Source organism: Nothoprocta perdicaria, unplaced genomic scaffold, assembly GCF_003342845.1.
Source record: "Nothoprocta perdicaria isolate Ctin4 unplaced genomic scaffold, notPer1 scaffold_1, whole genome shotgun sequence".
Lineage (NCBI taxonomy): Eukaryota > Metazoa > Chordata > Aves > Tinamiformes > Tinamidae > Nothoprocta > Nothoprocta perdicaria.
This window is the reverse complement of record NW_020454093.1, coordinates 15,761,151-15,781,780: the sequence shown is the minus strand read 5'-3', so window position 1 is coordinate 15,781,780 and position 20,630 is coordinate 15,761,151. Positions and strand designations below refer to the sequence as shown.

The window sequence follows — 20,630 nt, the reverse complement described above, 5'->3', positions numbered from 1 at the left end:
ACTCACTTTTTATAATATACAAGGCATTTTAAACAGTTGTCATTAGAAGAAGTTTTATTTATATAAATAAAAGTGTAAATATACAATATCATACAAGTGTATCGGCCTAATACACAAAACCTACCTAGAGTGGGATCCCAATTTCTCACATGATCTAGTCTACTCCTCCTCAGTATTTCCGCATGTACATTTACATACCCTAAATGCAGAAGCATGTAAACATTCCTCTCTGGGAATGGCTTCTTCTGCCTTTGACTAGAACAACTGCAGAATATTAATCAGGGTTATTTTTAAGTGAGAGTTACTAGGAAACACGAGTCACTCAACAGTTTCTTAATACGTAGTTGCCCTCAAAGGAGTCTTTTTTTAGCAAGAAAATCCTCTGATATGGCTCCCTCCCCAACTTATATTGCTTCCAGGTGCAAAATGCTGCAGGACAGGCTATTGCCCAGTATTGCACTCGAGCCCGCTCTCCTGCCAGGATGCGCATTCCCCAGAGCTGCTCCGGGCTCCGGAGGCAGCAGCCCTGCCAGACTCACTCCCTCTAGGAGGAAATTCAGCCTCATGTGGAAAGCCCGCAGGTCCCGTCTGGGATGGAGCGCGTAATTACAACATCACTTCTTGCCTTCCTAGAGGTAGCTCTGAGTCACCAGCACCTTCCTTGGGCTTGGCCAACTCTCCTGCGCAGACAAAATCGCCCCAGGGACCGACGTGCCACGAGCAAGGCTAAAAATCCTCACAAACCTACCAAATACTGATGAATTAATGAAACTCCCTCTGCCATTTTAGCACTACCGGGCGCTCAGAAAAGTAACATTTACTTTGCCAAATATGGAACAGCAGCTTCCCTACCTCGGTTTATCTTTCCAACTCGTTCTTAATAAACCAGAACCATCTCCTACAAATTCTGGGGTTTTTATAGGGATTGTCACCTCAACAGAGGCATTGAGAAATGCTACTTCAATGGTTTCAACACTGGTAGCATCACTGAGATGTTTCCTGTTCCTTCACAAAAAAATAGCTGTTTTCAGGGACAGAAACAATCAGGGCTAAAGAAATCCTTTTCTTGCTGCAAAGCTAGTGAAGTGTGTCATTCTATCCATAACAACTACTAGTCTTCAAACATTAAATCTATCTTTTAAATTATAGTCACTACTGAACCACGCACAAAAATTCCCCCCCTCTCTTTGCTGTTACTGATCCAACACACATCTACGTGCATGTAAAAGAAAATACCGAACAGGATTCGATTACTGAAAAATAAAASCTCTCTAAATCACTCACAATGAACAGTACCCGCAAATAAGTGTCTGAAAAGAGTCACCATGTTTCATTTGAAGACACCTCAAATGAAGTTTAATTTACAAAATGAACATTTCACCTTGGAGTTCACGCTGGCTTGGGAGTGAGGGAGCAACGTGCTCCCTGGGTCGGGACTTGAGGAATTTTAAACCGTGGAAAGGAAAGAAATGGCATTTCCTAAAACACAACTGTGAGCTACCCTACGGAAGCAGTAAAAAGTCAGTACTGCACTTGTACGTATTCTACACATACAGGTACGTAGTCACTAYGCTGCACCGAACTCCACATGCATTTTATGTATCTATTATACACGCTGTCGGCTACAATCAGAGTTGGGGCGTTCCTGACCGAGGCCTCGCAGTTTGTCATCGCCAAACGCCTTCGTCCCGTTCCCCAAGCGACAAGCACAGCTCAGCTCTGTTTCCCAGCACGTCCCCGAGAAAGATGGAAACCTCTGGATCCACCAGCAAATGTGGCACGGCATTTTCCCGCTCGCCTGCTCCCGGCCTGCTCCTCAGAACGGTGTCTTCCTCTGTGAGGAGGATCCTGCCACCAGCACAGGCCTCTCTGTGGTGGCTGCTCGGCCTCCTGGCTCCCTGCAGACGCTGATGGAGCCACAGGTCTGCAGCGGCTCCCGGAGGAGCCTGAGCGGCAGCCGAGGGCTCAGGCGCCAAGTTGTCCTCGGCTCATCTGGCTGGGGGGCTGCTGCCTCCTGCAGCTCCTGGACGCTGCTTAGCCATCCATGTGTGGGTGCTAAAACCAAAAATACACAGGGGGCAGGAAAGGAAGGTAAAACCTGCACCCTCGGACCACTGTTTTCCAGCTTGTGTTTTTGAAGTCAGCCAGCTGCAAACCACTCCCCGTGGTTTACTCAAAGAAAACTGGCCCAGCTTCTGGACATGATTAGCAATCGCTGAAACCTGTGCAATTGCCAAGTGCTCAGCACTTGCAGTTATCCTAATTCTAAAAATACACAGATTTTAAAGGTGCCTGAAGTTAGAAGCCCAAATCTTAACATTCAGACCCCAATCTTTCATTGCTCCCATTTTAATCACAACTGCTCAATGTACCCATTATTGATGGACAATCACCTGATATTGGAACATGATTTTCTTGCACACAGATTTCCACTGCGTTAATGCCAAGTAACCTCYGGATACAAATTGCTACTAAGAACAGATTCAGTTGTGATGGATGCTGAGTTAGTTCATCAATTTTAAGGGGATTTTTCAGCTTTGTGATAAAACACTCCTGTTTTAGGCTTAAAAAGTTGTGCAAAATTATACTTCTCTTTTGTCACACATTTTTAGCAAAACTGCACTTAGAAGAATAAAGYGAGATTGTTCCAGACATTCTCTTATTATAAGAAATAAAGAGCAGACCCTAAACAAGTGCCCTGAAGTCAAATTAGTAAGCTTAGCTATAGCTAAGTGAAATACAACAGTCTAAATACCCATCCTTGGCAACAGGAGGGCAACCAAGTTACGCTCACAACCCTCTGCGGATACTAAAAATATCAGGGACAGGCACAGCGTTATTTATCTTGGTCAAAATACTTTAAGCCAAGCCCAGGGAAATGTCTTGAAGTTCCAGCAAAACGGTCAGACAGCACAAAAATCTCCGCAGCGTTTGGCTTCCAAGGTGCTTGGTAYCTTGGGGAGATGGGACGAGGCCCATTGCACGTGTGCTCAGGGCTCCACGGGGCTGATCACACTCCTCGGGAGGGCAGTAAGACACTTCTGTGTGGTGTTAGAAATGAAAAGACAGCTTCAAGATGGTTTAAAATGTTTTGTCTTAGCAGGAGCAATCAGATGCAGCAATTGCATCATACTGAAGTTCTGGGTTTTCTGATCAGCAACTGGACAGGACCCTCCGGTACAGATTTAATAATGTTCCAGGCATCGTAATGCATGAGGCCAAGTAACGATTTTCCACTGACGGCRAGAATTTCATCTCCAGTTTCTATTTTTCCAGCTTGCTCTGCAGCACCACCTAGGAGCAAAGGGGGAACAAAGTGAAAAAAAAATCCACAAAAGTGCATTTTTCAGTATGACTAACAGAGGCAATTTCAACACTAGTCACTTATGCTTAGCACTAGCAACTTAGGCCATGCTGCATCTCACAGAGAAGGTTACTTTAACCAAACTAAAGCTAAATCACTGCTCTCACACAAAATGGTGTTTCTGAAGAAATACACCTGGAAKAATAGATGATTGATACACATATATATTAACATACACGCACACACACATGTATATATATAAATGTGAACATATATATGAATATATGTATATGTGTGTGTGATATATAAATATATATGTGTATTGCATATATATATGTGTGTTTGCGTGTATGTTTATGCAGGCTGTGTGCAACACGGGCACCTTTTCACTGAACAGATTTGGTGTGTCCCAAGGGGCTATGAACACTGAGGGCTGCTAAGCCTGGCTAGCAGGGAGGGCCAAAGCAAGGCCGGGTTGCAACTCCCAGACAGACTCCCCCAACACACAAACACCTCCTAATGAGGGATACAACCAACGCTGCTGCTCAAGGCACGTTTCTATAATATTGATTTATCCAAGTTAGCAATCACGGGCAGAGAGAGATGGTGGGAGGGGAAAGGAAAGTGTAAGGCCATAAATTAATCACCTCAAATATTAAACATGATCTCCACCCTCACAATTGCTTTTGGAAGAGGAGAAAACACACACACACACACACCCTCCGACACACAAAGCAGAGCTCAGGAAACAGCAGTTTGATTCTTTCCCCTTTAGAAGGAGACAGGAAACCGAAAGCTGCTCCTGTGAACACGCTGAGCACCGTCGGCTTCCCCGAGCGATTCGGCTTTCCCCAGAGCAAGGCAGCAGGGCTCCTTCCTCTGAACTGCACCCCCAGCTAAACCGGATGGCACGGTGGGGCTGGTTTGAGTTTCCTTTCTACACTCAGTTCATGCATGCACCTCGACCCACACAGCATCCAAGAGCGGAAGGTTTTGAAAGCGCACGTGTCATATTCCTGGTGAGAGCTAACTTGTCGTAACTAACAAGAAATTTGGCAAAAATAGAAAAAATGGGGAAAATAGTAATTAGGTAAAATGCAGGATGGTGCTTTGAAAGCATGTTCTTTATCAGCATTAGGCTTTTCACAAGACAGGAGCTTCTCAAACCAGGACACGTGATGCTGCTGAAACTCAGTATCTACAACAGCAGACAATTCCAGGAAGGAACTGAACCTTATCTCGTAAATCAGATTTCTCTACCACTGTTTACTACCACAGGCAGACCCCAGCCAGTCCCAGGAGTATTTTCTATAATGACCATTTGACTAATAAGTAATAATAAATTGGAGAGACAAAGAAAATCACTTCCGTCTGAACAATGCCCCACAGAAGAAGTGGGATAACACCTACTGCATATGTGTTTCTAGTACCTTTAAATATTCTTTTTACAAGCAAGGGCCTGTCTCCAGCAATCGAAGCTTTTCCACCATCAAGACTGAATCCCAAGCCAGCAGAGGTTTTCAATAATTCAACACAAATGACATCATTCATATCTAGGTTTGGATCTGCAATAGAATAAACACAGCATCTCGTTATTCAGTTAACAGTAAGTTGTGTGTTGTGGTGTTTTTTACATGTTAGTTTTCCCGCTGTAACAAAGGAATTCAGTTTAGTTCCTGTTCAGTCTTGAACACGCTGTCACATGGTTTCTGCTAGAAGCTGCACGGGGCAGATGGTGCAAAATGTGCACAGACACATTCAGGTTTTACATTGTCAACAGAAACATGACAAGGTGTTTTTGTGTGGGCAACATTAAGGCTGGACTTGCCAGAATGATTCAGCAATCACAGGATGTGGAGAACATCTCATTTTCTTTGATCTGCAAGCACCTGCTTATGGCATGAGCCACATATTTTTAAACCGCAGCAGTGAATCAGACATTACATTTAAMAAACATATTCCAGCTTCTAGCGGGGAAAGGTGCAATCACTGACTAGCAGAAATAATTGTTTCTGGGGTCAGATCTAAGAATGTAGCCAGAATTACTAATAGGTGCATGCTGCCTCCTCGGTATCAGCACTAGATGCTTGCAGAATGCTATCCTGCTATAGCTAATATAGATCATGATTTTTCTCAGGAGAATATAAACCCATAATTCTGGGGGGAAAAGATCCTTTTTGTCATGAACGAATGTAAAAATTACGCAGTTGCATTAGCACAAAGTATTGCTACTATTATCTTAAACTTCCAAAGCTGAACTTTGCCTGGCACGCCAGACACRCAGGAGTAATAAATCCCGCCTCTACGCTATGTTGTTTGTGAGATAATGTTGCCCTCTAGTGTCCATAGTCAGGACATATTTGGCATTTGCCAGCTCATGTGGCACGTGCAAACTTGCCCTGCAACAGGGATTCTGCAGTCCATATATATGAAACCCATGAAAATGACATCAGAAAAGCAGGTCCYTTCATTTACAGAGCACTCCATGCTACTTCCAAGCTGCACTGCAGTGCTGCACTATCAAAGTCTACAGCCAAGACGTTTCAGACGGGTCGGTGGCAGCCCACGGCAGCAGGGCCTGGGCAATGAGCCCCAGGCTGATGCCCCTCGGGGCCGCGGGAACCGGGATTGGATCCTGCCACAGTCCTCTCAAAGCAGCACTGGACACTCGGGCACCGACTGCGGGCGACGTGTCTTGGCCRTATGGAATACAGGGGATCCACCTGTAACACCCCCAGTGCCGCCTTCACTCCGAAATGTTGCCTTGTGCCCAAGCACCAACTTATTCATGATTTCACTGACCCCCACTCAATTCCTTTATTCCTGCTCTCCTACAGGATGCCTGTCTTGGATTTGATTTAGYTCCACTTTTTGCAACACCAAAAAACTTTTGCTACATTTTTATTAGAAACAGCRTAAAATATGTGATTATAAAGAGAAGTTCAGTCCCCACGAATAATAAATTGCAGGCCTTGTTTTTTTTCTTTCTCTTTTTTGACTGTTTGTTTCCTTGCATTGATTACTGTTATTGCTTTAAAGGAGTTTATCCTGGCCTTGAAAGAATGTGGAAAGGCAACCACTAACTTCAGTCAAAACTGGATTAGGCCCTAAACTTCCTTCTATGTCTCTTATTTATGATCTTTAAAAAACAAAATCTGGAATTGGGCTCCAAAGAGTACAAATAAAAGTTAAAGATACTTTCATGTCCTCTCTTCAGTTGCATAAGATGCAGACGCTTCTAATCTAAAACACATGGACTTTTTTTGTCTTTGTCTGTTTGGCATGGGATTCCTTCCAACTGTTCTTGGACCAAGATCCTACCTGTTCCTATTTCCACGGCAACATCCTTTCCAGACCCCACGCATTTTCTGCCGGTAGCCGCTGTCTCGGGTCTGGAGAAGTTGTTTGCTTTGTCCTTCCCCTTCTGCAGGACGACGACGGCGTGTTTGTGYAGCCTGGCCTGATGCAGCGCGTTCAGCACGTCCCCGTGGACGGAGCTCGCCAGGGACTTGCCGTTGATGGACAGAACGAGGTCTCCTCGATGGATAGTCCCTTCCTGGGATGCCACTCCCTTTGAAAACACCCTGTGGACCTACAAGAAACAYGTTAACTTAGGGGTGCTTCAACCCCATGGCCTGCACCTCTAAGCCAAAGGCAACCAAGCACAGCTAGGGAAAATGCCATCACAAACCGCTCATACGAATTCAGTAAATTCTGTAAAGGTCTTTGGTTAACATACCTCCAATAACACACATTCACATGACATTCATACTACACTAGACCTATCGAGGACAGCACTGCACTGTGTGACAGCCTCTCTCCAAATTCCCATTGACTAGGAGGTGCCCATGCTGTTYTCAGGAACACATATCTAAGATGTGCCCAGCATCAGTGCACAGAAAGGCTCCAATGTGTTAAATCTACAAATTAGAACAGGTAYCTAATTGTTCATCCCAATTTGTATGGTGAAAAGGCATGTACAGAGATACAAAAGAAAAATAAAGTCTTGAAATGAATATTCTAGGGGAGGGAAAAACAGGCAGAGGGATCATCAAGTAAATGCTACTGGGTGCAAATGAGATTTATGTGGGTGTCATTTACAGAAAAGACCTGACCAAAAGGGCAAGGCCAGGTATTTAAGGACTGGTCTGTCGGGCACTGTGCCGTTGTAGCAGCCACAACATGGTTCCAGGCACCTGTCCACGCAGTCCTAGACCTGCTGGACAAAGGTTGAGGCAGCCAATTTGGGTGCCTGCTTCGATATGGCATTTTCTCTAGCTATGGCACCACCAACGGGGAGTCAGGAGTCTTTGGTTCCTGCTCCCTCTGACTCCAGAGATGTGCTGGAGTGGAGCCTGCTCCCTGTACTGGGACCAATGGCTCATTAATGTGAAATACAGGAAAATGCTTCAGAATAAAAGCCAGAACACTCCTGTACTGGCTCCTGCAGTCCCAAATGCTGAGGCCATTCCATTTTCCTACTCTCTGCACCTAATGGTTATAGATACCTCTTTCTGAGTAGAATATAAGAGCACATCCTGTGTAAAGATACTGTCACACGGGACACTGATTATCTTGGATTTCTCTGCCTCATTGATCCCTTTCTGGATAGTATTTCAATYACCTGGTATCACTTTCTACTCACCRAATCACTTCACAGCAGACATAATGTCCTTGGTTCAGAAAGCTCTTAAGGCTTTTATGAACTCATTTACTGAAATCCAACAGTTTTTAGTAGCAGCAATAAAAATATGKGAAGCGAAATCCACAGTGCTTGCAGAGATGTGAAACAGCCACTCTCATGATTTGCAAGAACCTTCCAAAACTTTGCTGCACAGAATTCACTTTCAAGGGTTGCAAATTAAACTCTCATACAAAAGGCTGCATCCACTACAGCTGTATGCAGAATTTTATTTACATCCTTGGAACTCAGACCCAGCCGATCCCATCCAGTAACAGTCAAGCTATGCTCTTAAAGCTTGAAAACATAACTGGCATCCATCTCCAATAATAAAAATTACACTACCCAGACACTTTCCCTCTGATTTCAGTAGCAGATGGTAGGCAGCCGCCTCCGAGACACTGTTTTATGACTTTGCAGTGAATCTTGATAAACGAGCACTTGATCTAATGCTCTAAAATGAGCTTTGCAAAAAACTGACTCGCAGCCATCACTTACTGTGACTGATTTCTGTTCCAGATCTATTCCTCCAGCAACGCTAAATCCCAGGCCAGCTCCCTCTTCCTTGTGCAGGACTACAAAGTAGGCGTCTTCTTTGCTCTAGCAGAAACACGGGGGTGAGAGGCAGGGGAAGGAGGGAAAAGCAAAGCAAAGATCAAGACCGAGTTCCCACAGATGACAAATTCCCAGCCCGCGCAGGCTACGGCAAGTGAAAAAGGCAACTCTGATGTAAAACCCCGGGATGCTAAATAYGTTTCTGTTCACGTTACAGACACAGGAAACAGCGCCATGGGAGGACTCAGATGGCAGCATGGATTTCTTCATGACTAGAAAGCAAAGTGAGAATTAGGACACAGGTACTACGCCTGGGGCGACTTCAGTTACAAAGACGTTGAGAAACTTTTTGTTGCCGGATGTTTTGCAATCCAAATCAACTGCTTACACACACACATGGCAGAGTGCTCGAGGAGGCAACTCAGGGGAGCGAGGSCTGTGGCAGGGGGGCCAGAAGGGGTTGTCCTGGGGCATCCCAAGTGGCAGGGGTGGGAAAGCAGCAGAAAGCTGCACTTCTCCCTCATGCTCCGAAGGCAGCCCCTTGCTCTGGGGAAAGCAGCGCCCTGCTTGCTGCTCCAGGGGGATCTACTCAGACCGACGGGTCCCAACCCCAAGGGACATCCCAGAGATTGTCACATGTCTCATTTCCTGGTGCCACTTGCTCTAGAGACCTCGCACAGCCCTGCTGCACCCTTYACACCCAAGCACTGCACACCACAGGGAATTACTGACACTCGTGTTATCCCTTTCTCTTCCGCCCTTACAAAGACAACAGSATCAAGCTCTTCCCATAAGCACCAGACAATCTTAAAAGGTGCAAAGCTRACTTGTTTGAAGTGATGGGCTGCTGCCAACATACATAATTTGCTAYGAGAAGAGCAGTCCTGTCCTGAACTCTGGTGCCACCTGAACAGTGACTAGGGCAAAACCAGACACTGCTACAGATGCCACATTYTGTGGTGTAAGTGGCCCTAACAGCAGTCACGTGGTGGAACAAGGGTCTAGCAACAAATGTGTGGCAGAGCATCAGAAGCTGTGAGCAGGAAGCAGGACTCAGCTCTTCCCCGGGATCCCATCCAACATCAATCATTTCCAGAAAGTGCCGACACTGAAATTAATGACACATCACTAGGAATGAACCTTTTAATCTATTTATCATTAAATGACATATTTAGTTCACTAAACTTGATGCATTTAACTCACAGTTTGCCTTTCTGTTTCATTGCAAAACACATGAGAACCACGGCTTGCTAATATTCCTCAGCATTATAGCCAGATTCTTGGCCTCCCTGGGCAGGTTTCTGCCAAGCAGTGGCCCCAGAGGATTTTCCTGTGTTCAAGGCATCCCTGCATAGCACAGAGCCAACATCAGAAATCAGTGYGGCCCTGCTCGGATCCAAGGATGCATCAGCACTTGGGGACAGGAGGGCCCCTGGAGGGGACAGGAGGGCAGTCAGGGCTGAACATTTTAGACCACAGTCATTYGTAGCTGCCAAGACCTTTCTACCTGTACTGAAGGGTGAACTGCCTTATGTTAGGTTAGAAATAGTAAATTCAGATAAATATCTCCTTTAGACCCCTTCAACGATGTGTGCTAAGTGTGACAGTCATCCTAGCATCTTTGACAGGTCACTACTGACACAGCCCTTTTTGGCTGAGGAAGTCACGCTCTTCCCAACACTTTCACCCTCTTGATATCAGGACATAATTTGCTTAGAGTGGTAAACAAGTCATTAGAGGCCTCTGGTTTTGGAGGGCTACACGAGGATACTGTATACAGGGCCAGTCACCAACACAATCCAAACACGAGCTTCCTACCCCTAGGACAAACATCTCCTGACTTCCCAGCTGCCAGGTTCTGTCCTCACCAGCCATATGTGATAGGGGTCCTGCCTGGGGCTGCGTCAATAAGCACCCTTTGACTTGGATCAGTCACACCGTGGCCGTGCGAGGCCTGCAGAAATCCCAACCATCTGCTGGGCTCTGCGAGGAATGAGGACACGCAAGTGCCTAACAGCTCCGCGAGGCAGCTCAGTGCAGCGGAACTCCTTGAAGTGCCCTGCAAGCTGCTGTGCCTAAATCTCTGTCTCATCAACTGCCCAGAGTTACAGAAGAAATGAGCAACATAACAGGAAAGTACTGAAATCTCTCGCATCTCTCTTTTGCCTGTCAGCCAAAGACCATCAATCACAGAGGTCTAATCAATAAAAAGTATTTTTATTTTTTTCTATTACTAGCACTTATTGAATGCTAGCAATAAATTCAGCAGTGTTCATATCAGAAGATGATGACAGGCTCTTCCCAGGGGAAGCTCTCAATCCGAATCAAGCACAGACATCTATCTCATTTTTCAGCAGTTGTGTAATTCTGAAGAACTCTCCTATTGTAGATTTAAAGCCAGCCTGTGACTAACATAAAGTTTTCCAGTGCATGTGCCATACAGGGCTTAAATGTGGATAGAGAAACTATGCAGACAAGAAGTGCATTCCAAAGTATTCATTTTTATAAATATCTGAGTTCTTAGGTTTGAGAAATTGGCATGAATAAATAATCTCTCCAAGATCCCATGCACAATACTTTAAAGAACACTTAATGACTTTTGGCGAGGAATAAAACCCAATCCTAAAATTTTGGGTGAGATGACCCAAGCACCTGGCTCACCAAGCTCTTGGGACTCGCAGGGTTTAGGTAGGAAGGAGGCAAAGCTGAGCAGCTTGGGGAGGTCTTACTCCCCTCAGCTTATTTTACATCTGAAAATGCAGTCTCTGTGATGAAGGTTCAGGAACATGCACCTCATCCAGTGGTTCTGCAGACCAGATGCCAGGCTCCCTTCCAGTGCCATCATTATTGTATCAACTTCACTCTGGATTTAAAAAGAATGTGGATACGTCCCAAACACACAAACACAAKCAGGGCTGAGAGGGAAGCAGCAATCACTTCACTGGGAGGCCTTCTTTAAACACCTAGCTAATGAAACAGGCTGCCTTGACAGGCACGTGATTTCTTCCTACAGGACAGAGCAAGGAGACCACAGGAGTCTCTTCCAAGTCCCCCAGTAGCCACRTTTCCTGGCGCTGCCAGCCACCAGCTCAGCATTAAGGATGATTAATTCAATTTTTGTCACTTTACTGCTAYGGAAAGAGGAGCAAAAGTTCCCCTGCTCACAAGGAGAGTGGRGCTGARCCAGATGGTTGGTGGAAAGTTAAGATCTGATGTGCAGTTACTGGCCAGTCTGAGAGTTTYTCAGCTGCAATAAYGACTGAAATGGAGACATATTTCTCYACTTAAAACTGGCTTATTTATCATGRCTCATAAAAGCTTTTGCACTGGATGAACACTATTTTTGTATAAAAAAGCYATTCAAATACACCATGGGTTTATGACAGGTGCTGCAGAAACAGCAGATGAAAAACCACCTCTCAAGGGAACATTGGAGGAGCTCTGAAATTGTCTTGAGAAGGTTCATCTGTTGTTAAAAAATAAAAGGTAAAATTATTGCGCATAATTTAGTTTCATCTTCTGGGTATTACCTTTACTTGTGCTTTGACTTCTTGAAGCATCGTGGYAACGTCACATTTTGGTATTAGCGATGACAAAACAGACTGTAACTTTTGCTGGTCCAGGCTTGAGACTAGCAGCTGATCCAAGCTAAAATAAATAGGAAAAATATAAACGACGGCTTTATATTTCTAAACTATGCAGAGATATCTTTCAAGTACGCAGTATAATAAGCATTAGAATAAGCCATGGAGTGCCAGGTCATTAGCAAGCATAAATCTTGAAAATGGGTAACAAATGGTGTATGTTGGGGTAGGGGAATGGGAAAGAGAACAAAAAGACAATTCAGAAGTAATCCTGAGAATCAGTCCCTGTTCTGTTACCCGCTCCCTTCCCAATGATTTTACCAAGAGACATTGACAACAACAAAGCGACAACTACTTCTGAGGGCTGTTTCTGGCAGGACAAGCTCATCTGTCATCGCAGGCTGCACTGAGAGCACATGCTGGGCAATCGCCCCCGTTGAGGAGGGCAGGAGACAGTGTTTACTACTGCTACATAACCAAAAACCAGACTAAGAACAATRAGGAGGGACACGGGAAAAGAGCTTGACCCTGCCGGCATCACATACTTCACCCCATACTGGAGTGCAGCCGACAGCAGGCAACAGCTTTGAAAGACAAAGAGCACTAAAAGCTACATCCAAGATTTTAGTTCAATAGGAACTTGGGTTGAAGCCTTTCCACTGAAATGTGTTTTGGAGCAAGGCCTGAGCAACTGGAAAGTTTTGCCTCAGAAGAGCCTTGCAGGGATGATGAAGAAAGATTTCGGAGGGCTCTTTTGTTAACGGAAAGTAGGAACAGAAAGACCTGACACTAACCTGACTGACCAGCTCTCTTCCGAGCACTTTGCATCCGGAGAGCTGTCACACGTGGCGTCATCCTCCGACGCCGAGCCCGGCGTTCCTGAGCTGCTGTTCCAAGGGCTACTCCCCTTCGAGCTCGCTCTGGTGGCRCCCGTGAGGCTGGAGAGGGCAGAGGCCGCGCTCGGGCTGGCGTCGCTCTCGGCGGGCATCCCGAGCGCCCTCCTGGGCGTGATTTCCAGCTCTGTTTTGAAATAGGCGGCCTGCGGGTCGGCGGCGAAGCCGTCGCTGCACAGCTTGTCCAGCTCGGGCATGCTGAGGGCTCGCAGCTCCCGCAGCTTGGAGCGCGACAGCGGCTGCCGCCCGTGACCGCGGCTGCGCCGGCCCTGCGGCGCCGTGGCGGGCGCCTCTCCCAAAGCCCTTTCCTTGCCCCATTTCCCTTCCCCGCTGCCGCCCTCGCGGGGATTCCTCKCTGTGGGCGCCAGGTCTGCGCTCGYGGATGATGCCATCGGCGGCGACGGCGCCGCGGGAGAGGCCTCCTGGCTCAGGCTGCTGCCGTAGGAGCTCAAGCTGCGTCGCAGGGCCCGTGAGGCCTCGGTGGGGCTGGCTGCACCTGCAGCGCCCATCCCGCTGCACCATCTTCTGCCAAGGGGGGTCTTAGACGCTGAGTGAATATCTATAGCTTTCACAACAGGCCTATCAAAACTTGCCAGATTTTCAAAGGATTTGATCCGCTGCTTCACTGAGAAGGATGAGGTAGGTTCATGTGGCCAATTCAGTTCATAATAGTAGTAATTTCTCCTGAAATTTCTTAGCTTATCAGTGGCAGGATAGCTAATGTCACCAGCTAAGGGGGAGTCCCCAGGCACCTTTTGGGCATTTTTGGCAGGATACCCCTGCTCCTTCCCATTCAGAAGATTGAGATGGGCCATCTTTAACATTTCCATCTCCGAATGGGGGGATTTCTCATCTGCACCGTGGGTCTGAGGGCCTTGCACAGTGTGAGCTGAAATGTCTGCCGCGTGGCAACCCTCTCTCAAGTGACCTGATAACTGGGCTGGCATCGAGTAAGTCCTTGTCACAGGTTTCGACAAGCCATAGAKACTTCTGTCTCCCATGACATCCACTTTAGAAAAATATTGCGTGGCCTTCATCWCCTCAGTCAATTGAGGCACTTCTGTGTTTGCCTCTTCTGTTTTCTCCATCAATGGCAGCTGCAGAAATGGAGCTGGTGAGGAAGAAGCAGAGGAGGAAGACGAGGAAGACGAGGAGGAAGAGGACAGCCTCACCTCGATGAAAGTGCGTTGAATCTCCTGTCCTTCCAGCTGCTCCTGCTGAACTGGGGGAGACCTCAATGAAAAGGAGCTTCTTGCAGATGTCCCTAAGTTCTGCAGATCTAATTGCTTAAGGTCRTCATTACTGACGCTCCTGGTGGAGTTTAGGCCTGTTCCGGGGTTCTCATTTCTCCCTTTGACATATTCAACTTTTGGAATCCCCTTGGGGGATGAAGCAGCTTTGGGCTGATTGTCCCTGGACCTGAAATCATCCGTCTTAGGGCCCTTATCCTGACCCACCTGGGGCTGCGTGGAAGCCTGCTTTTCTTTCTGCATTCCCCATGCCTGCTGCTGATCCGCTAGCTCCCCACAGCCACCACATTTAATTTYGCTGCTCTCTACTGGGCTGCTTGTGCCATTCAAGAGGGGCAGCAGTGACTCTTCAGAAATGACCAAAGATGGCTTATTTTCCAGCTCTGGCCTCAGAGTCCTTGAGACTGCCGAAACACTCTTGCCAGGATCTGTGTTTGCAGGTAAGTTACGGACCGACGGTGCTTTCTTACCGAGGAGCTTGGGGGACAACTGCGGAGAAACAGAAGGTCTTTTCTGATCGGTCCCATTGACTTTGGTAGGATTCATCCCAGAAGAGTCTGAATTTGTCTTTGTTTTGCTTTTGATAGTGAACCCCTTCAGCTTCGGTCCTCCTTTGGCCTTCTGGTTATTTAAAAGCGTTTCCATGATAGTTTTTTGTGSTGTTTGTGCCTTAGAGTCCTGACAGGATTTCTTCTGTGAGGATGGGCTGTGCGGTACTGCAGCTCCTTTGCAGTGATTTGTGCCTGAGTGTTGGACTTTTGCATTTGAGCTCCTCCCTGAAGCCACAGAATTAATTTTCTCATTTTTCCCTGGCAAATCATGGTTTACATTCGCCTTTGGGTCTTTAGACCTAGTGGGAAAGGGAGACCTGAGTGATATTGCTCTTTGTGATGACGTGATGCCATTATTGCCATTGTCYGTTTTACATGAGCCGGACGAACTGTTATTTTCTTTCTTTGCTAAGCAATAACTAATGGTGTGATTGCAGTCCTCAACCACCGTTTCACTTTCAAATTTGGATCTCTGCTCATCAGAACATCCTTCCTTCTCCAACGAGTTGCTCTCCAGGCCACYGACACTTCCAGCAGAGCAAGAGTTTCTATTTTTGCAGTGTGAAGACCCTTCCTCTTCAACGGATTCACAGCATTTCCTATGTCCGTCACTGCTCCCCGAGCCCATCTGTTCTTCTGCACTTAAGGCACAATTGTTATGGAAAGAGTAAACTTCAGGGTTACCTCCTGAATTTTCTAGAGTGTCTTTATCTGGCAGGTAAACTGAGGAAGGAGAACAGAGGGATGCAGAGGAGACACCTAAACACTGTGAGGAACATGGAGTGGGACCACTCCGACCTTTCAGGTCTAGTTTGTTTATGCCCATCTCCAGCGACCCGCGCATCGTGTAGTCCTCGGTCCTCAAAATGTCGCTGTTGTGAGGCTCTGTGGGGCACAGAGGGGATAAGTTTGTCGCGGATGGGAGCTGCTGCTCCCGAGCAGGCTTGTGCAGCTCATTATTCGCGCAACAAATCTCAATTTGCTCCTCATCCGACTCTGTTACAGCACAACCCACAGAGCCATGGGCAGCAGCACAGGGCAGGAGCAACACGTCACCAGCAGTATCCAAGGTTTCCGTGACAGACTCTGCATCTGAGTGAGAATCCTCTGCGGCCCCGTACATAGACTTTGGAAAGGGGTCACATCTGTTACCTTCCGGAGCGTTCGCTGCAGGCAACTCATCCTCAGTCCGACTGCTGAAATTCCTAGAATAGTTAGTTAAAGAGTTTTTATTCACAGTAAAAAGCCTGCCGGGGTTAATGGAATCTAACGCAGACAACTCCAAAACCCCCTGTGCATTAGGTGCACAGTTCATATTTTTTTCCAGCTGCTCCTGCTTCGCTGGCCGTGGCTCATTGCCGGGACAGCCTTCCTCCGTGCCGCAGCAGCACAGCGTGGTGTACTCCTCCCGGAGGGGACTTTCTGCTCGCGACGGGGTCCGTGATCCCCTGCCCTCCGGGGTGCTCATGTGGCCCAGCAAGTCGTCGATGTGGGTGACGGGGACCGCGGCGCTGTCCCCGGCGCGGCTGCTCTGCACCTCGTTGCTCCCGGCGTGCGGTGGCGGTGTCGGCCTCTCCGCGCCGCAGCCTGGACCGTCGCTCTGCCAAGTGGTTCCTTCCTGCTTCCCGCAGCTCTTTTCTTCAGTCACAAGGAGGTTGCTGAGGTCGGGCTGGTTTGGTCCATCTAGCCCGGGAATCAGGATAAAGTTTGAAAATCTGCTAGCAGCTGCATCAAGGCTGAGAAAGAAAAAAAAAAAAAAAAAAAAAAAAAAAAAAGATATAAAATCCTAACACCATGTTTTATTAAAAAAACAGACACCCACACACTCAGCCTTGATGTTTTCCTTTTGCCCTGCACTCCTCCTCTTCTGTAATTATGTTTACAACAACTCCAATTAATCCTAACCCTGTGTATCCGAGTGGCACCCAGGAGGGAGCAATCTATTTTGGTTAGGTAGTCACAATCTGTTTAACTTTCATCTTCGAAATCTGAACAGCCAAGCAGCCAGCTACCAAAGTACTAATATACAGCAAAGTCAGGCTGGGCAGTATCATTTCCCGTAAGTTTTTTCATCAAAGATGCCTGCACAGAGGACTCAAAGCCTTGGCAGAGCAACCAGAGGTGAGCAGATATGGAGTGAGGAGCTGTGCATAAATACCTCGACTCTGACCCCCCAGGCACTTCTGCAGGTGTTTAATGTGACACACATGGGTGATGTAATGCCCGGGTAAGGGCTGTGCATTAAGCACGAGGRCTTTACAGGACTTCTGGCACAGAGCTCTCCTCACTTGCAGAACACGTTTAAGCCAAGTCTAGTCAACCTACTGACCTGCCTGTCACCACTGCACTCAAACACATTCTGACTTGCTCTTTTCTCCAGCTCTTGGCTTCCCACCAGTTCACCCCAAGCATCTGCTTGCACCTTTCTAGAGCACTCCTGGCACACTCAACCCAGCTAGTCCCTGAAGCACCATGTGCTTCAGCAGGCTGAATCACACGTTGAGGGGACCCCTCGTCTCTGCCAAAGGGAGAGGAGACAGCAGGAAAGGTGCCCGACAAAGTGCTGCCCACCTGCACCCACCCCAGCACTAGAAGCCTGAAAAAGCCACAGAAATCTAAGGAAATGGGAACAGCAATTCCTTAAAGAGCATCTGGAATTGATGCATCTGGAAGCAATTTTGGCTACCAGGTATTAATAGGTGCACAAAGAAGACCATAAGCTAGAAGGAAGCAGAATATTATGTTCTTTCTGAATTTGAAAAGCATGCTGTCTTTTTCAAACGCTCATTTCACACCACATAATTTGTGCAGTCTGTGGATACAAATAATATTGCTGTAGCAGCAAAGATCAACCTCAGYGAGAAATGAAAGACACCAACGTTCCAATTTAAACTAGATTTCTTTTTTAATATATGAAACATGAAAACATCTTGATAAGATTCCAGTTCTTATCTCAGATTTTCTGCTTCCCCTTTTTGCACATTAGACAATTTTCACTCAGGAAAGGAAGAGAAAAAGAAGGATTTTATTAGCTATTGTATGTTCATAAAAACACAGCTTAGGCTTCAGCTTTTGAAAGAGACAGATGTGATTATAAAGGGTCAAAACATTTACGGAACAAGAACAGCACYAGAGCTCAGCGGCAGCCAGGGCATCCCTGCTGCAGAGTTAGCTCCAGGGCTGCCTGAGGTGACTCAGAGCTCTGCACACGCTGGCAGCAGGATGTGCTATAAATGGGAGCTTTGAGCACTTAACACAGGATTAGGTTTCCATCCCTCACCATGGTGCTAGGGATGGAAAGCCTGAGGCCTGGTTCAGCGATGAGCCACTCGGCCTGACTCACCAACACAGACACTCCAAATACTTTGAGTACTCAGGTACTCAAAATACATGGTATGAAAGCAAACTTGCTCTCACCTGGGGCTGGTTTTTGGATCTCCAGGGTTACAGACGTGGGAAGACACTGCATGAGCAAGCAGATTTCCTCGTAAGTCATCTTATTGACGGGGATACTGTTGATCGTGGTAATCTCATCTCCCACAACCATCTTGCCCATTGATCCCTGGTGCAATGACAAATACAGGGAAACTGTAAGTACATCTCAGAAACATTCCCATCAGAGCAAAGCGTGCAGGGAAGTGGTTAATGGTGTAGGAGTGACATCCCCTACTTCACATCACTGCAGGGCACAGGTTCTGCTGCTGGGTTTGCCAGCACATAAGTAAAGAGCTGACTGCTTTGACAGCAGAGAAATTCATGATCACACTCAGACTGGAAAGTCAAAAGAGATGCTGGGTTTCCAAAGAGACCGATGTGGGCAAAGAGAACACAGTTCCCTTCATTTAAAGGAATTTGGCTRGTTTGGACATAGTTTCTTTGGGATTCCTTGTTGCAGCAGCACCTACCATTTTTGCATTTCACATATGAATGACACTGCTGATCCTTATCTCCTGCTGGGCCAACCGGACTCTCACAAATGACTATAAAACTGACAGGAACTGAGCTCTTAGGCACTAAGCTAAATCTATTTCTCAATATCACTGAGCAAATCTGAAGAAGGGGCAAAAACAGCACCTACCACCCCAACTCTCACAGCCCTATCCAGAYTATCCCCTCCGTTCCCCTGTAAGTGAGGTACAAATGCTGCATCCACCTTTGTGCTCCAGAATATCCAAATCCGCACAGAGGGGGCAAGGTGAGCACGAAGCAAGAATCCACACTGCAATAACGTGCAGTGCAAGAGAGGCAGAAGAGCCACATCCTCCCAGCACCCAGGCCAACCCAGGACRCTGCTGGGTCACCCAGCATGAGGTTTGTAGAATACAGGAATACACACAGATGAAATAACGAAGCAGGATTTAAAGTACACGCATGCTATATTGMAACACAGCTTGTCTCCTAAGGAGTATTTCTACTTTTTCTTTYTTTYTTTTTTTTTTTTTAGAACAAAGTTAGAAAATAAAAGAGTAGAACCCCCCCCTAAACTGTAACTCTTAATATGTGTGAATCTATACTAATATATGGGGCTCCTGACTTCCCAGTTTTCAATCAGCAAGGGTGCACTTCTGAATGGAAAACACTTCCTCTAGCACTAGTTTGGGAATGATTAGGGGGTGACACCTTGCTCTGGAGGAGACAAACTCCGCTGGGCAACGGAATCTCCTTTGCACTTAGTCTCACGGATCACCCGCTTAGCAATAACACTCTGTGCAAGGCAACAGCAAAGTGAGGCAAAGGGAGCCGTTCCCGAGTTACCCTTTCCGCCGCGCCGCCCGGTCGCAGCCCTGTGACGACCACCTTCAAGGGCATGGCCTGGATTTCCAGATCCAGGCCGAAAGACTCGTGCTCATTGCGAACCAGAGTGACTGTTTCCCCCTGGCCCTGCCCCGCGCTGTCGGGCGCCTCGGTCTTCTTGCTGTGAGGCAGCGTCCTCGCTACGGGTTTGCTGTAGGAGCCGTGCTCCTCCGCCCTGTGCCTCTGCAGGCTGCGGCACTCCGTGCTCATCATGCTCTTCACTCTCGTGACCGCCCGGTGCTCCAGTTTTGGGGATCGCTTAGACTCGAGCTGCGCTTCCCGGAGCTCCCGCAAACTCAGGCTGCCGAGACGAACTTCGGGCACACTCGAGTAGTCGAACGCTATGATGGGGAAGAAAGGAGAGTCGACTGGCTCCACTGCGCCGTCAGCGGCCCCTGCGGAGTGACTGCCCTGGGGGGAAGAGGTCTCCCTGCCGCTGTATCTGTGTGATTCACCATCCTGGCTGTCATCATCGATTTCTACGGACGAGGTTGTAATGACAAGGCCAGCGTCCTCCTGGCTTTTGGCCCTCTGGCTTCGTTGCAAGTGGGAGCTTTCGTCGTCGTCGCTGACGTCGCCGTCGTAGAAAACGACCCTTCGCTGCCGGTGGAAGGGGCTGCGGGCAGACTTGGGGCTGTCGCTGAGGATGCCGGGCCGGCCGCACTCCCCGTGCTTGCTGTGAACGCCAGGCGCCCTCCCGCTGCTCGGGGAGGCCGGCCCGTTTGCTCTTGCCACTCCTGCTTCTCTAGCAGCTACAAAAACAAAAGCATTACATGTTAATCGCATTTATTTGTGGTTTTTCATACCACGCACCCCTCCGCAACAGAGGACATGTTGCTTTGTTTGCAGAAGAAGCCTTACCCCCCCACACACAAAGCAAAGCCCAAAGCAGGTTTTTCATGTCCTCCCTCTGGGTTATAACTACAGCACAGAGCAAGAGAGATGACAGACGGTTCCACAATTTATGGGGGCTTCCTGAAATCAGCTCATGGCACATCTGGTTTTGTTTTCAGACCRT

The 20,630-nt window shown here is 47.4% G+C and overlaps 1 protein-coding gene across 1 annotated transcript in view; it reads right to left on the bottom strand.

The window, feature by feature from the left end:
- Positions 1-211: 211 nt before the first annotated feature.
- PDZD2 (PDZ domain containing 2) overlaps positions 212-20,630 on the bottom strand; it is a 156,747-nt gene continuing 136,328 nt past the window's right edge. The window contains exons 18-25 of the mRNA XM_026038145.1: positions 19,574-20,364; positions 18,236-18,380; positions 12,919-16,543; positions 12,071-12,188; positions 8,484-8,585; positions 6,626-6,896; positions 4,735-4,869; positions 212-3,294 (exon numbers count right to left, since the gene is read on the bottom strand). Of these exons, the coding sequence (XP_025893930.1) occupies positions 3,128-3,294; positions 4,735-4,869; positions 6,626-6,896; positions 8,484-8,585; positions 12,071-12,188; positions 12,919-16,543; positions 18,236-18,380; positions 19,574-20,364 (5,354 nt within the window). The 3' untranslated portion in view covers positions 212-3,127. The remainder of the gene's footprint in view (positions 3,295-4,734; positions 4,870-6,625; positions 6,897-8,483; positions 8,586-12,070; positions 12,189-12,918; positions 16,544-18,235; positions 18,381-19,573; positions 20,365-20,630) is intronic.